Raw genomic sequence first — 15,693 nt, 5'->3', positions numbered from 1 at the left:
TGCTGTACTCATGCTCACTTTAAGCGAGTTCAAACTATAGAAGCAGTTTACATTAAAGAGGGACAAAATGTATTAAAGCAGCATAAAAAGCTTAATCATTTTGGATCACAGACTCACATTTTCTCTTTTATTTACAGTTCTTCACAGTAGCTATCTCTGCCAAATGCAATCATTATATAGAGGCTTAAAACTTGCTGCCAAACTGCAACATAAAGACAACTGCAGCATCCACTGGAAACAGAAACAGATCTAGCACTTCAGTAGCTCATTTGTTTGATCTGGACCTAAAAAGGGCTTTTGTATAATCTGCTTTCATTATACTTGAGTGTGATTACTTTGGGAGGTTGAATAAACAACCAAATGACCAAACTGACCTGACTGCTATGGTGCAGATTTCAAGTACACAAAATGTTCCTTAACAACAATAAACACTGAAAAGACTGTGTTCAAACTGCAAAAAAAATATGCTCAAAAATAAAAATATCAAAAACTTACTACCAGTACAACTAGTCTGGTTAACAAGCTGACCAAACCCACTAGAACTTGATGGTACTCGCAAATGTCCCTGCTGCTAGGATGACATGAAAATGTACTTCCTAGACATACTGTATATCCTGAACTTGTCTGCTGCTGAATAAACATGGACATGTGAACACTGTACAGTGGCATGGTATGATGCTAGTTAAGAGCTAGAGCAGATGTTCATCAAAAATATTGCTCTCAGGGACCAGTTAATTTCACTATGACAATTCAGCATTTATTTTATCACTCATTATTTACTCAGTCACACTTACAAAACAACATGCCATCATGTTTAAATGGATCGAGAAAGTGAATTAACACGTGATAAAAGACAAGGGGAAAAAACAACTTGAGGAACAAGACTAGACAAGCCTGGATCAACCACGCTGCAGATAGAGCTTGTCGGAACACGTTCCTGAAACCAGACCTCTGACCCCATGTCTGGACCCTTCTCACTCTGTTTCATGGGCTGCATCCTTTCTTCTGACAGTAGTGAGGACAGAACATTTAATGTTCTTGGCCAACCTGCTTGGCCATTCAGCAAAAGGAAATGATAACTAATTTGTTGTCACACTACAGCAGATATGCCTTACGCATGAATTCTGCAGTTTCATCCAGTCGGCAACAAATACACCACTTTAGTGTCACTTTTCATTAACAAAATCATTGTGGGGCAGTCAATGCAACTTTGTAAATGTTTGGTGCAACTGGATCTACCATGTCTGAGGCATGTTATTTTAGATCTGCATAGTTATGGTCTATGAATAGGTTTGTGCAGCATGTGTGTTGTGTCAGTTAACATTTGTTCACAAATGTAGCACATCTCCAAGAGAGCACTTACAACTTGTTGACGGTTGGTGAGGGCTGAGATTTACATGAAAATGCAGGCATTCAACCTCACTTCCTGTCATATGACTCATTCCCAACGAGCAAAGCACTTCAAAAGAGATCAGCACAGGGGGTCCCCCGTTGCTCCCTGTACCTCCCTCTACTCCTGACTGGTTTGTTCAGACCTTCTGAACCGACAGCAGAAGTACAGATACCCAACACAACAGCTGCACAGCAACACAGATATCAAAGAGGCTAAATTATCACATGCAGCACATGGGTGAATGAGCAAGCAATGAAGCGCCCAATCAGTAGGCCAATCACTGTAATTATGAAAACCTCACACTGCTATAGTGAGATGTATCATTCATAAAACTAATCAGGACAGGCTGAGATATTGCATGTGTTGGTTAAATGAAATGTCAGCCATAGTCCTCCCCCTGAAAACATAAAGACAAAAAGACATGGCACAGACACGGCGGCCACACGATCCTCTGACCGTGGAAAAACACGACCATTTCCAAATGAGTGTACAAAATCAGCTGTTTGAGCAGAGGATAACACATAACAGCATAGCTGGCCATTTGACAATATCTGATTTCCTTGTGAGCTGTGGCTTGATATCCACTCTGAGCTAAAACCCTTTTTACAGAGAGCTGAAGTAACTTCCTGCCCGTCACTGTTGCCAGGCAACTTTGTTCTCTAGGACATTCTATCAGGAAATGCTATGGCCTGCAGTGAGTTCAAAGACTGCACTGTTTCTTTGAAAGACTCAGATGGAGGCTGCTGATAATGGAAGATGGGCGATATGCACAGACGGCGAGATGAAGGGGGACAGAGCGCCAGCACTATGGAGCCGCCATTAAGGCCAGATAAGAGCCGAGAAATAGCAAGTGTGTGTGGGGGTGTAGGTGACGGTAAATGCGTATATGCAAGAGTGAGAGTGTGAGCACACAGAACCAAGAGTGCGTCTAGTATATCATTCAGTGGATCTTTCTCTATATATAGAATACGCTTCTGTGTATCTCCAAGTGTGTGTTTAAAAAAAAAAAAAAAAAACAGTGAGACTTTTGGTTTTGTATGGGTATAAACGAGAGCAGGAGAGTGTGTCTGGGCACGTACAGGTGTGCACATGTGCATACAATAGCAGTTTAATGTCTGTAACAATTTGCCATTACATTCCAATGAGCTGCTGATTAAAATGAAAAGGCTCTAATTACGCTTGAAATTGGACTGGACACATTAAGGTGTCAGAGCGCACCACTGAAAGAGTTGGAGTCCACAAGTCCTCATAAGAATAGTGAACAATGGAAAAATATTCACTACGACTGCCGTGTGTACTTTTGAGTGTGCGAACAAACACTGTGGTTATATGACAACACATGTGTGCTGCACAAATGTACCACCTCTATCACTTTCTATTCCATACTTTAAAAATAAATGTCACCTTGCTCGGTCTCCCACACACAGACATCCACAGTATATACGCAGGCTGTGACAAACTCGGACGCATTAATAATACCCAGCTAAGTACAAAAGTTCAGCCTCAGTGTTGCGGTGAGACCTGCAGTGAGAGTTGGGCTCAGCTCTGAAGTGGAAGCCTTCACTGAGGGGGACCGACACAAAGTGAAATGCAATCACAACACATAGCAGAGAAATGCTACGACAGGAGAGAGGCGAAGAGGAGGAGAGAGCGAGTGGGTAAGGGGAGAGGAAGGGGGTGTCTGGAACGAGAAAATATGGAAGATGAGGCTGAAAGAAAGTGAGACCCCTGGTGATAATCTGCAGATCCTGCAGCTTTGATTCTTCAGCTGTGTTCATACATGTTTGTATTGCTGTATTTGTGAGGTCTTACCCCATGACAAAACTGATCTAGGAAAGACTGTTCTTATTGTTTTAAGTCTGGTCACAGATAATCTGCGATGTCACCTCAAAATCAAAACACTGGTCTGCAACTTGAAGGCTTAATCATCTGCCTGTGGCTACTTTGATACAGTCAGTATCTTGTTCACTATCTTTCTATTAATGACAGTCTGTTCCTGTGATTTTATTGCAACTGTTTATATGGTGTTACTGTAAACAGCATGTATGATCAGACAGGCTCCCTTAAACTCACAAGTATGCATCTCTGATATGGAAATGTGTTAAAATAAAATAACGTTAATGCAAATCAAAAACCTACCATCTGGTCCAAACTGGTCAAATAAGCTGCACATTGCTATTATATTTACATGGATATATTTTTAATGATTCTCTCCTCAAAATAATGTGATCTGTCCCAGCTGATCTAATCCTCATCTGTCACTCTATGCTCCCTGAAGTAGTAGTAGCAAATTAAAAGTTTTAATAGATATAATTTTTGCAAGCAAGCTTCTTATTGTCTTTCTGGTGCACACTTGTCATTGTAAACCAAGCACACAGCCTTGACATGCACAAGCAGAAGATTTATGAGAATTTTTTTTAACCAATAAAGTCAATTATGCCTCCATTGTACATATAGTGTGACAGGAAATGGAGCCTGACACTGAAGTCATTTCATTATTCTTGAATTCAAGGTTTGAAAACATGGAGAAAACCTTTCTGCTGCATGCAACAGTACGCGCTCTCACACACTGTGTGATAGAGCTAAAACATGTCCTTGTATTGAGTCAGTAGTTTACCACTGTGTACACGATTACATGCATGCTGTACTCTTGTCGGTAGCTGTCATCCATACGATGTAGTTTAAGGAGCAGCATCACTCTCTCACTTTAAATGACAATAAGCAGAGAGAATTCACAGACGAGAGTTTGTCACTGCTGCTCTTAAACACACACACACAAAGAGACGTGGTTTATCACTCTGAGCAGACAAGCTGGGTGATGTTGAGATTTACTGTAGACAAAAAAAAAAAAGAAAAATCACTAGAAGAACAAGGTCACATCATGAGTCGCACATTTAGCTTCCATCTCTCTCGCAATCGCCATCTTACATAACCATTTCTCCGTCAGTATCGTCAAGGTCATTTCTTTGGCAAATCACTATCCTTGTCTTTATTCTCTTCTAACACTCTTCCCTCCTTACTTCTATCTATTCCTCAACTGGGCCATTACCTGAAAAGGCCATTACTTGAAATCTCCTCAGAGATGAGGTTTGACTCTTAAGCGATGCTGTCATAGTTGGCACAACTTTTCGGCAACATTAAACCAGAAAAAAAAAAAAAAAAACTGTGAAATGAAAGATTTTTGGAAGCTAAATACGGGATGAGCTTCCACCTTCTGGGGAATGTTTTTGCATATTTTACCTGAGCAGAGTGCAACTACTGATGACAATAATCATAAAATTTGTTCTCAAGAAATGCACTCAAAAACTGTTCAAACACTCATTTCCACAATAGCAATAACTGTCTGCACTGTTGACATCTATTCCCACCCATTTTCAAATAGCATTTCATTTCCTCAGTTTAGCAAAGCACTAATGTCCTCCTCATTTGAATCACAGGTAGGTAGCACATTAAAATTCCTGGGGAGAATCCAGTTGTTTTGCAGACCAATTATAGGCAGAAAAATGAATAGCATTGGGAATTTGTTCAGACGTCCTAAATACAAACCAATACTTGAGTGTCCTCGCCAGAAAAGCTTTTTCTGTTTCAGTGAGCCTTTTCTCCTCAAGTGTGCAAACCTTTTTTAACATGTAGTCAAAACTCTGTAGCACTGCACCACTGAACGTGCTGACACCTGCCTTGACAACTTAGAGAAAATTTTGCTTCCTAGTGAATAAGCTGCCTTAACACCAGGCTGCAGCCGCATGAATATTTAACATTTTATATACACACACCTATTAATTTTGCATGCTCAGTGATTAAAAAGTGATTAAAGTTAGGATAGGCAATTTATTTTAGGAGCATTTTTCGTTATATTTGTTGAAATTCTCTTTACATCCCAATAGCAATCAATAAATGAGATGCTCTGACAATAAAAGGAAAAAATCCAGTATCTATAGATGTCTTGGGAGGAAGTTGTGTGTGTGTGTGTGTGTGTGTGTGTGTGTGTGTATGAGTGAGTGCAGTAACTGTTGTGTTGCTTGCATATGAAGCACGTGCATGTGCCCGTGCTCATCTGCTAGGAGGGGCTTAGGACAGAGAGGGGAATGTGGAGAGCTGCAGGAGGAGGGCTGTATTTTCAAATTCTGACTTTTTTTTTTTTTTTTTTTTATCTTTTTCAGAAAACCTGGGCAAATGCCTGCAGACTGAAATAGAAGGGGAAAGAGATAGCAGAAATCACAAGCGCTTTGTGGCTGATTGATGTTGGCTTCAAGACCAAAAACACAACTGTACCTGTTTGGCGAGGGTTACAGCATCAGCGTGAAGTCGGTCTCTCAGATGAGGGTCCAGTTGGAAGGCTGGCGCAATCTCCACAACCTTCAAAACAACATGATTTTATTGATAATGCCACAATGACCACAACCCTGTCAGAGCAGAAATGCAGCTAACTGACAGTGTCAGTATAACAACAACAAAACGTATCCATTTCATCTCAATGATACTCATCATCTACAAAAGGCTTCATTTTGTATGGACATCAATTCATTTCAACATTTATGATAACATTTTGGCATATAATTAACATTTTAAAAAAAAAATGATTCATTTGCCTGAAACTGAGGCTTAAAATGTTCATCTACAAATTCTCTTGGACCGTATTGCTTCTTTTGACACACCAGGCCTCAAATTATATTATTAATGTACCACTGACAGAAACGTTCACTGTAATACTCATGGAAAATGTGTCAAACACAGTGGTTACCATCTCTACTTTTGCAAAATTAGCCTCCTGTAAAGACATGCTACACTGCCTCCTATTCATTTTATGGATGTTTCATTATTTAAAGGTTTCTCCACCACTAGTTACTGCAAGCAAAAACTGGAAAAATGGCAGCTGAGAGCAATTTCTTTTCCATTAATTAAAATGTTGTATTCTGGGGGATTTTTTTCTTTTTTTTCCACAGAAATAGAAATTTTACAAAAAAAAGATTGTTTCATTTCTACAGATTTTGATAGTTAATTAGGAAATGCATAGTAATTGATTATTTGGGCGACTTGGGAAGCCCAACAAACTTAACACTGGCATATTAACACCTGATGAAGCTGTTGCAATCAGCTGCATTTTCTACACATCCAGCAGACACAAAGCATCCATTTGGTGTCATGTTTCCTAACACCTGACGACGAGAAGTCCAATATTTACTCTCCTTTTAACAGTTTGCCTGCCACCAACTCCTGAGGGAAACATCTGTCTTTTTAGCTGCTAAATGTATCACTATGTTCACCAGCTAGTTGCTAACTTTGCCTGTCTACATATTGGTGCTGCACAGTTGGTATACAGTGGGTTTATCAGTCTTTTTGCAGAAAACACCAGCTGCTGCTGGAAACAAGGTTGATTTGAGTGGTGAGACTGACCCAAAACATAAAGTAAAGCTGCAGGCTGTAAAAAACAAAACAATGAGCTGAAAGACATTAAAACGCTCTGCGGCTAACTGCAGAATTGGGTGATAAATCTCGGTGTCTTCATCACTATGAGCACCAGTTTCACATTACACATAGTAAGTTGATCCAATGCTTATACATAAAAACATAAATTAGTGCATTATTGTTTAAATATACATTCCCTGACTTTACTATAGTGCTCAACATGCCCGCAAATATCCAGATTTCCTCCCAGTTCAAATTTCATTCTTAAAACAAAAAACTCTGCTGGTTTTAAAAATGAACCACAAATGGACAGTTATTTTTACTACTAATATTTAGCGAATACCATCATTTGTTTTCATTTGTCCAAGCCATCAATTTGTTACATATTTTGTCAATTCAGCTTTGATAAAACAGATGGATTGAATTATTAGTCCCATTCAGCCTTCATTAGGTCTGGCCGCAGCTGCTGGGTGGGTGGGGTTGACCATGTTGGAGGCTGATGTGTTTCGTTCCACTGTATCAAATAAGTCAACCAATCCAAGAGGAATAATTGAATCTAGTTCAAAACAACGTGACCTGAGTCTGATTTTAAAACATTAAAACCACAGGAACTCAATTAAAATTTTTATCAAATATTTTCTCCTCCCCCTCAAAAAAAACAACAAAAAAAAAACAACAAAAAACCCTCTCCAAGTATGAACAGCACTTCCAAGACACAGAAAAATACTAAAAATATCCTATCAGTGCTCTACCATCCCAAATCTATTTCAACAAGCGACTATTCTTGTTTCTGAGATTCAAAAAGATCTTAGATTAAGGGCAAAAGCAGATTAAGTCTCACAGAATCAAAGAGCAGCAGCTCTTGCATGAACAGACCCACTAATATGATTATCTTCTATAATTTGATTAAAGGAAAAAGAAGAAAGTGATAAATACATGATTGAAACTGCTTTGAAGTGACAATATGTAATGAAATATTACACATGTTAATCAGCTTCCTCTGATGAAAACATTGTTACACTGAGTGACATTTCGATGACATTTTCTATTTTCTCTTTGATTTGGTATTCAGAGGTTTATTTGGTCATTGTACCAAATATCCCAATCCCCAATTTTTCCAAAAATCTGGAGGAAAATAGCCCTTGCTAATGAATGAAAATCAATTCTAAGCTATATACTTTTTAAAAAAAAAAAGTTTTTGTTAAGCCGAGTTCATTTGGTGGAGAATTATGTAACTGCTGCAGTTGTTGCTAAGAGTCCCATTCACACAGTATTAGTAGTGGCTAATTTTTATTGGTATATAATCCTCTTACCCCTGCTGCTCAGGACTTGTATGATTCCCAGGCCCACCAGTGTTATGATAATCATTGCTATAATCAACTTGAGAATTAATGTTGCTTAACTAGCCCGCTTGCCTAAATGAAAGGGAAATAAGTCACAAAGGCCTATTGTATATTCAGTGGACTGCAGTGCTTGCAGGTGTGATTCCCCACTTATGATCTTTGTTTCATGCCTGCCAACCGTCACCATCCACTTCACGGCAATCTACATAATACAGCAGAAATACCATGAAGATAATCAAATAAATTCAAACATTTAAGTCGGGTCAGATGAATTTTAAAAACGAGGTCTTCACCTTTTGGTGTCTCCGCTGAATGGAGCAGTCTCTCTCGTAGAGGTGGACGACATTACCATATTTATCGCCTGGGGAGAGAGAGAACCACAAAGAGAGAGGTGGGTGAGGAAATGATAGAGGGAGGAACAAAGAAAATTGTAAGATAATCAAGAGCATGATGGAGAGGAGTGGTTGAATTCAAATGGAGGGGGAGAGAAAAGTGTACATATATGTGTACACGCACAGAAGTGGTAGCTAAGTGCCATTTAAAAATAAGGTTAAAATAATATTTGTCTTCTCCATTTTCCAAACATGAGAGCGATGCAGATGGATGATAGGAGTCGATGACAAGTCTGTTTACATGTTTGTTTTCTGTTTACATCATAGTGCTACAATTCACCGGGCATTGATCACACAAACTGTAATAGCTCAAATTATATTGTACAGTCTGACAAAAACAACTTTTTTTATTATCAGTTAATCTATCAAGTATTTTTTCAATTAACTGATTAATTATTAAGCCTGTGAAATGCCAGAAAATACTGAAGAATGTTCATCACAATTTCTCAGAGGTGAAGATCATGTATTCAGATGTCTTGCTTAGTTGAACAAGCAGTCCAAAACCCAAAAATATTAAATTCACAGTGATATACAAACAGAAACGCAGCACGTCTTAACATTGGAGAAACTGAAACCAATGGACAGAAAAAGCAAAAAGCAGAAGTAAGCGTAAAGGAAAAGGTGGGAAACTGGAAAAAAAAAAAAAAAAAAAAAAAGGTAAAAGAAGGGAGGGAAAGGGAAGGCAGGAGAACAGAGGGCTGGCAAAGACATGGCTTTTAACAGGTAATTCAGATAATTCACAAAATCCCTTTCATGCCCTAAAGCCACTGATTCCGGTTCTCAAACTTATTACTGAAAGGGCCGGATCTGATTTTTTTCCAAGGTCAGATGTCTGGAAAGGGAGGGGGGGGGCATCTCTCTCGCTCTTGTTTTTGTATAATGGGCTAAGGGCTGCTCAAGCCGCCCACAGAATGACAGCCAGTCCTGCTCTGTTACAATTACATTTGCACTAGTTGTAGAAATTGTGTATTAGAAAAAAAAAACAAGACATATTCTGTTCTGCGATTTAGGAGCTGATAGTAAATCCTCCAGTGTAATGTTAATGCTTGAACTCGGGGGCAACAACACACAACAATCTCTCTAGTAGTTAACGTCACCATGACAGCGATATCAGCGATAGGAAAATAAGCCACATTAAAACCACATTAATCTGGGGAGAAAACAGGAAAAAAAAGAACATTTATTTCAAAATAGAAAATGTTACCATACATAACCTATTGTACTCATAACACGAGGGCTGGGTTCAGATTGACTTGCCATTTAGACCAAGGTCCAGACTCTGAGCGGCCCCGCACTAATTAATCACAGTGACTACAAACACACAGATCTACACCATGGTAAACACTCAAACATGCACAGATGTAAAGACACACAAACATACCCTCATCAAACCAGACAGATGCACATCTGATAACACCAATACGCATTCACGTGTACTGTACAGCATACGCTCTGAGTGCAGACTCACTTCCTGTAAGTTTCAGTGTTGAATTTCACACCTGTAATATGGAGTGGTAGGAGTTGTTGCATTCACCATAATGAGACAACATAACGGTTGGAGAATCTTCCGCTGGCCAATAAATCTCAAATCACTCTCATTGTTCACCTGTCTCTCTTCCTCTCTTAGCGCCGCTATCGAGTTCAAAGACTTCAATGCATCTTGCTTCCGTAATTAACTTCAGTCAGTTCACATAAACAAAAACAGACACGTAGTTAAAGACAAAAAGTCGCAGATTTCACTTACCAAGGATCTGTACTTCAATGTGTCTCGGCTTTTCAATAAACTTCTCGACAAACAGGGCTCCGTTCCCAAAAGCCGTCAGAGCTTCAGAGTAGGCCCGTTGGTAATTCTCCTCAAGCTCCTGACAAACAGAAGGAAAAAAAAATCCATACATGTCTGAGTTAGTGCTACCATTCAAGAGGCAAGAAGGCCACAAAAGAATTTGTATGTTTTTCAAAGAGGTTTGTTGATGCGCAGTCTACATATTTCAGTTGATTTATCTCTGCTTCAGGTTTGTTTTTAATGTTTTATTCAGTATAAGCTCCATTTCCTCTTATAATCAGTTTCATTCCCCCCTACTTGTCATTCACGAGTGATGTGAAGTTTTTCTCATGTTTCTTTTTCTTTTGAAGTGAACTGTTTACACACCCTTTGGGAGCAAAATGCTAAACAAGAGATTTGGGACCGAGCTGTGGGAGGTCAGGGCGGAGCATGTCAAGGTCATGACTCAATCTGTGTTTGTCAGTCTGTGACATCCTGCCACCCCATCTCCAGTCTCCTCTACTGGGGAAAGACTGAGTCACCATCATGCCTCGAGAGAAGATATCCAAGCCCTTCTTCAGCTGTCATCTCGAGGCCTTGAGAGAAGGACGCTCTTGAAGGCAAAACGACCAGGTGCTAAAGGCATTAGCATATGTCATCACATCAGCGTCGCCAAAAGCAGGCCCGTGATTTTGTCAAAGAGGCCTCTCTCACTTTGCCCAGAAAAACCAGTTCATTTATAGTAAATAATGCTTTGTCACACAGGGGTATCGCCCTCGGCTTTCACAAAAATAATCTTTATGTATAATAATGTTAGTTCTATGAACACAGGTGGAGCGCTCCAACACAACTCTTTTCTTATCCTCATCTAGATCTGATCTCGGCATACATAAGTATACAAATAATGCTTAAAAATCTATGCAAGTCTCACCGAAAACAAACTACATTCAGTTCAGTTTTTACAATGTTTATACGGTGCTATACATCAAAAATATCAACCTGTTGCTTGTGGTCCCGACAGTACTGAGAAACCTCTTAATAATTTCTTCACATCATCTCAGCTGGAGCTGCTGAGGCCCAAGTGACTCAGCTGAATAACTAGAAATGTCAACAACTAATTAATTAGACTGGGGTACAACTCAGAAAAGGTCACACTTTCCAATGGATTGCTTACTTGTGAGGTTCAGAGACTACAGTGCAACACAACAATGCCATTCCTTGTGTAGATCAGTGAATAAGGGCATGAAACCGCTGTGGACGGCACTGACCTGTCTTGTTTAAATGTGCATCTGTGTTTCTCGGGGTCAAGGGTTTTCGTGAATGTAACAGCCTGTAGGGCGACTAGAGACTATTTTAAATGAATGTTGGTTTTTAGGTAGGCAAAAAAGTTACAGTAGTGATTTGCATGATGTTATTTATTGTGACTTCTGTATTCTTTGTGTTTTAAAAAAGCCAAAGCAAAGAAATAAAGACCAGTAAAACGCTACCAGCCATGAAGGATGAAGAGGTGGCACTGCTCTGTGTAGCTGCGATTCACTACTGATGCCCTCTGCCCTCTTCTATCTGATTGGACAACAACCAGCTGCCTGCTGAGAGAGTTTGACACGGTCAAACTTGAGAGGCGGAAACAAACAGGGAAAAGCTGTGCTTGTTCACATGGGCAGCGACCACACAAACCCTCCAGTGCTAACACTGCTAGCACAAGAAGCAGAGCTGCTGCCAGGCCTCCGCTGAAATAAACAGGGGTGACAACTTGCCACTTGCTGGTGTCTACGGGCCTCAAGGAGTTCATTTTTATGTTTAAGTTTCATATTTTGGATAAAATCATCCACCAAAGAACAGTATATGACTTTTCTTTTCAAACATTATTTTAGCTTTTTTGCCCAAATAATATTCATGGCTTTGTAATAAAGAATGAGAAAAAACACATCATCGGCCTTCTTTTTCCAACCTGTTGAGGTTAAAGTGTTTCTCCTAGAGGTTAAAACTCTGCAACCATTCAGAATTTTCACAAGCATCTCCCAAAATACTACTTGCAGTGGGTGCACAGCTGTTGGCTGTTCATGATGCTGAGAAGTAATGAATCGATTTTAAAGTAATAGGGCTAGTTTAACAGTGTGTGAGCAGTACTGCTATATATCAACACACTGCATACTCAACATGGAGTTAACAACAGAAGCAATGTTTATGCTTTATTACCACACTTAGTAAATTATGAAAATGCTGTACGTGATTTATAATATAGCCTAATACATAGTTGTTAGTTTTATGGACTTTATATAGAGCATTTATTGCTTCTTTATTAGAAAATGTGTAATAAAGAAAACTTATCTGCCTCAATCTATCTGGTTGTTGTGTGAAATAGTCATTACAGTGTTATTCCTATAAAGGGACTCATCAGATACCAAGTTTTATAACAAATAAAAAAAAAAACCTGCATATATGCTCTAGAACAAAAAAAAAAAAATATGGAGACATGGAAACTAAAGATCAGGAAGTGTCATGTTGACCCAATAGGATTAGTGTAATTATTCATTAACATTATAATTTAACAGCAAAACAAAAGTTGTTTACAAGATACTAGAGCATACTGCTAAATAAGTATAGAATCAGCCAAAAAGTCCAGTGTTGGTCTACATTCTCTCCATCAAAGTGCTGTGCGGTCATCACTGTGACAGCTATTGTGACAGCCCATCAATGATGTCTGGGTGATGGAACCCTTACATGGCCAAGAGGAGGAAGATGAGGAGGTTGGTGACAGATCGTCAGATGTAAATCCGCCATGGGAAGCACAATGCATGGCTCGTTTCAGGGCACATCAGGTAATTGAAGATATTCCTTCAAGGAAAATATTTTTCCCTCACCTACAGCTTCCTGTCTCCTGATCATATTTATTCATGCAGAGGTTTTTATTGTGTGTGTTTGGTCTGGTTTTATCATTTAAACATCACTTGTGTTGTTCGTATTGGAAAACATAATGCACATGTAAGATGCATAAATTCATTTTATGATCATCTTTACACTGAGATTCATTCAGGAAAAGTGGTCCCTGAACAGTTGCAATATTAAAGTAAAAATCATTTTCTTAATGTCTCAGGCTGATGCAGGAGAAGAAGCCTCCGGAGATTACTCAGAGGCTGTGCTAGGTGACAGGGGCAATTTCAGAGCGCACACATTAACACTAGGGTGATTGGCAGCCAGAGAGATAAATAACCAGGTTGTAATTTCCGAGACATTTCACTTTGATTTAACAAAAACAGAAAATTAATGAATATGAAAATCAAAATTCGGTCATGAGACCAGCCGACCATTAAGTAGGGTTTGTTCTTTCTTTTCTGGACAAGCGTCGGGACAAGTTTTATGTTAATGTTTTGTTATGTTATGGAAAGCTGTTCGATTTCATCTACCACAAACAACATCAACAGCAACGCCAGGCTCACCTCGTACTCTCTGACCACCCTCATGCCTCGACCACCGCCTCCATAGGCTGCTTTGAAGATAATGGGGAAGCCGTATGTCTGGGCGAACGCCTGCGCCTCCTGCAGGCTGGAGATGGGGGCATCTGTTCCTGGGACCACAGGTACGCCTAGAGAGGTGTGGGTTGAGTGAATTGATACACAAGTGAGAAATGTGTTACTTTATAAAGATGCCAAAAGCTGTATTTTAATCACAAAAAAAATAATTAACACATTCATTTTGAGAATGAGAGACCCCATCATAGAGAAGATTGGCAGCCACTACTAAACATCACACCGCATTTGTGTCTCTCCCAAGATCAGATTGTGTCTTTTTTTTTTAAACAAAGAAATTCTACAACACTGATTTTACAGCAAGAGAAAACTGCTTTAGGAGAAGGGTAAAGGTACAAGTAAAAGGCTGAAAATGCTACAAATGTTCATCCTCCTCAGTAAAGACAAATTAATGCTTGGAGAGTAAAGGCCAAAACATGTGCTAGCAGAGCGATGCCAGGATGAAGGTTGGAGGGAGAACAGAGAGTCATCATTTGGTTTGAATTTTGAGAAAAACTATCACTAATAATACCATGTGTGCCGGATAACATTTGTTTACAGTCAACACAAAGTAAACATTTAAGTGCTACAATTACTGGTTTAAAATGTTTTTATTTTTTAAACTGTACACATACTGTAGCATCATATATAAGTGTATAGGTATTTTAATAATGCCTCCCCACTCTTCCTCACACCCTTCACCCTGCTTCTGCCGGTCATCCCCTTCCATACCTGCGCTGATGGCGATGGAACGAGCCTCCACCTTGTCTCCCATCTTGCGGACCGTTTCTGCAGTCGGCCCCACAAACATCACCCCTGCGTCTGTGCAGGCCTGAGCAAAGTCTGCTCGCTCGGAGAGGAAACCGTAGCCTGGATGGATGGCGTCCACGTTGTTGTCCTAAGGAGTGAGCGAGGGAGAGACGGAAATGTGCTTAAGAGACTTATTTACATGAATTATACATCTACGTGTTGTACCTGTCGCCTTAAGCGTCACCTTTTTATTAATTGAACCCAGAAAGAAACTTTCATTCACATTTCATTTTTAAGTTTGTGCTATTTGTGCTAAAACCTGAAATATTTGCTAGAGGAGCCCAGAGAAAGGAAATGTAGCCTGGCTTAGCAACAGGAGTCCTGTTAAACAGACTTCCACTGCAGGCACCAGTTACCACTTGGCTGACTTATTAGTGAGGAGTATTCACACACCCTAACCTGCGTGCTTTGGCGCACACTGTCTGCTAGCCAGTAAAAAGGATTTACATGTCACTTACAGCAAAAGGACTGTGGCATAATGACACATTTTATTTTCATTCAATCCCTAGTTGCAATCACCCTAATCATCATCTACTCAATGGACACCGGTAGGAAAGCGAGCGAGTAGACAGACACGCATAATCTGAGGTCAGGGGGAAGGTAGTGAGAGGAGCGAGCACACGCGCACGCACACACACACACACACGGGGTAGCAGACAGATACAGTAGCTGCCGAGCTTGACAGATAGAGCCATCTCTGGATCACTATGTGCCATCTGCTCTTGGATATGAGGCGGGCTATAATTATGGGCTGTCCCGTTGTTAAGGGAGCTGTTACTGGCAGGCCAGAGGAGGTATGGAGCAACACACACACACACACATGCACACTCATAAAATGCAGCAAGAGCATGCACACAAGCAGGTACACCCACCCGGCTGATCACGCAGACGGGCATGAATTCAGAGAGACGCGGACAGTAGATGACAGTAGATTCACACACACAGGCTTACACAACACCCCTGGGCGCACACACACACATTCATGCAAGCAAGATCATACACTAGCGAACACACACATTTTCACAGACACTGTCACCATAAAGACACACACAGAATGTAAGGTACTGGGACAAAGACC

At 40.0% G+C, this 15,693-nt stretch overlaps 1 protein-coding gene across 4 annotated transcripts in view; it reads right to left on the bottom strand.

The window, feature by feature from the left end:
* LOC121889179 (pyruvate carboxylase, mitochondrial-like) overlaps nt 1–15,693 on the bottom strand; it is a 298,909-nt gene that overhangs the window by 263,352 nt on the left and 19,864 nt on the right. For all 4 annotated transcript variants that reach the window (XM_042400939.1, XM_042400938.1, XM_042400940.1 and 1 more), the window contains exons 5-9: nt 14,538–14,703; nt 13,737–13,882; nt 10,279–10,396; nt 8,436–8,503; nt 5,666–5,749 (exon numbers count right to left, since the gene is read on the bottom strand). In XM_042400939.1, the coding sequence (XP_042256873.1) occupies nt 5,666–5,749; nt 8,436–8,503; nt 10,279–10,396; nt 13,737–13,882; nt 14,538–14,703 (582 nt within the window). The remainder of the gene's footprint in view (nt 1–5,665; nt 5,750–8,435; nt 8,504–10,278; nt 10,397–13,736; nt 13,883–14,537; nt 14,704–15,693) is intronic.

This window comes from Thunnus maccoyii, chromosome 22 (genome assembly GCF_910596095.1).
Source record: "Thunnus maccoyii chromosome 22, fThuMac1.1, whole genome shotgun sequence".
NCBI lineage: Eukaryota > Metazoa > Chordata > Actinopteri > Scombriformes > Scombridae > Thunnus > Thunnus maccoyii.
Note: the sequence above shows the minus strand (reverse complement) of the source record. Positions and strands in the feature narration are given on the sequence as shown.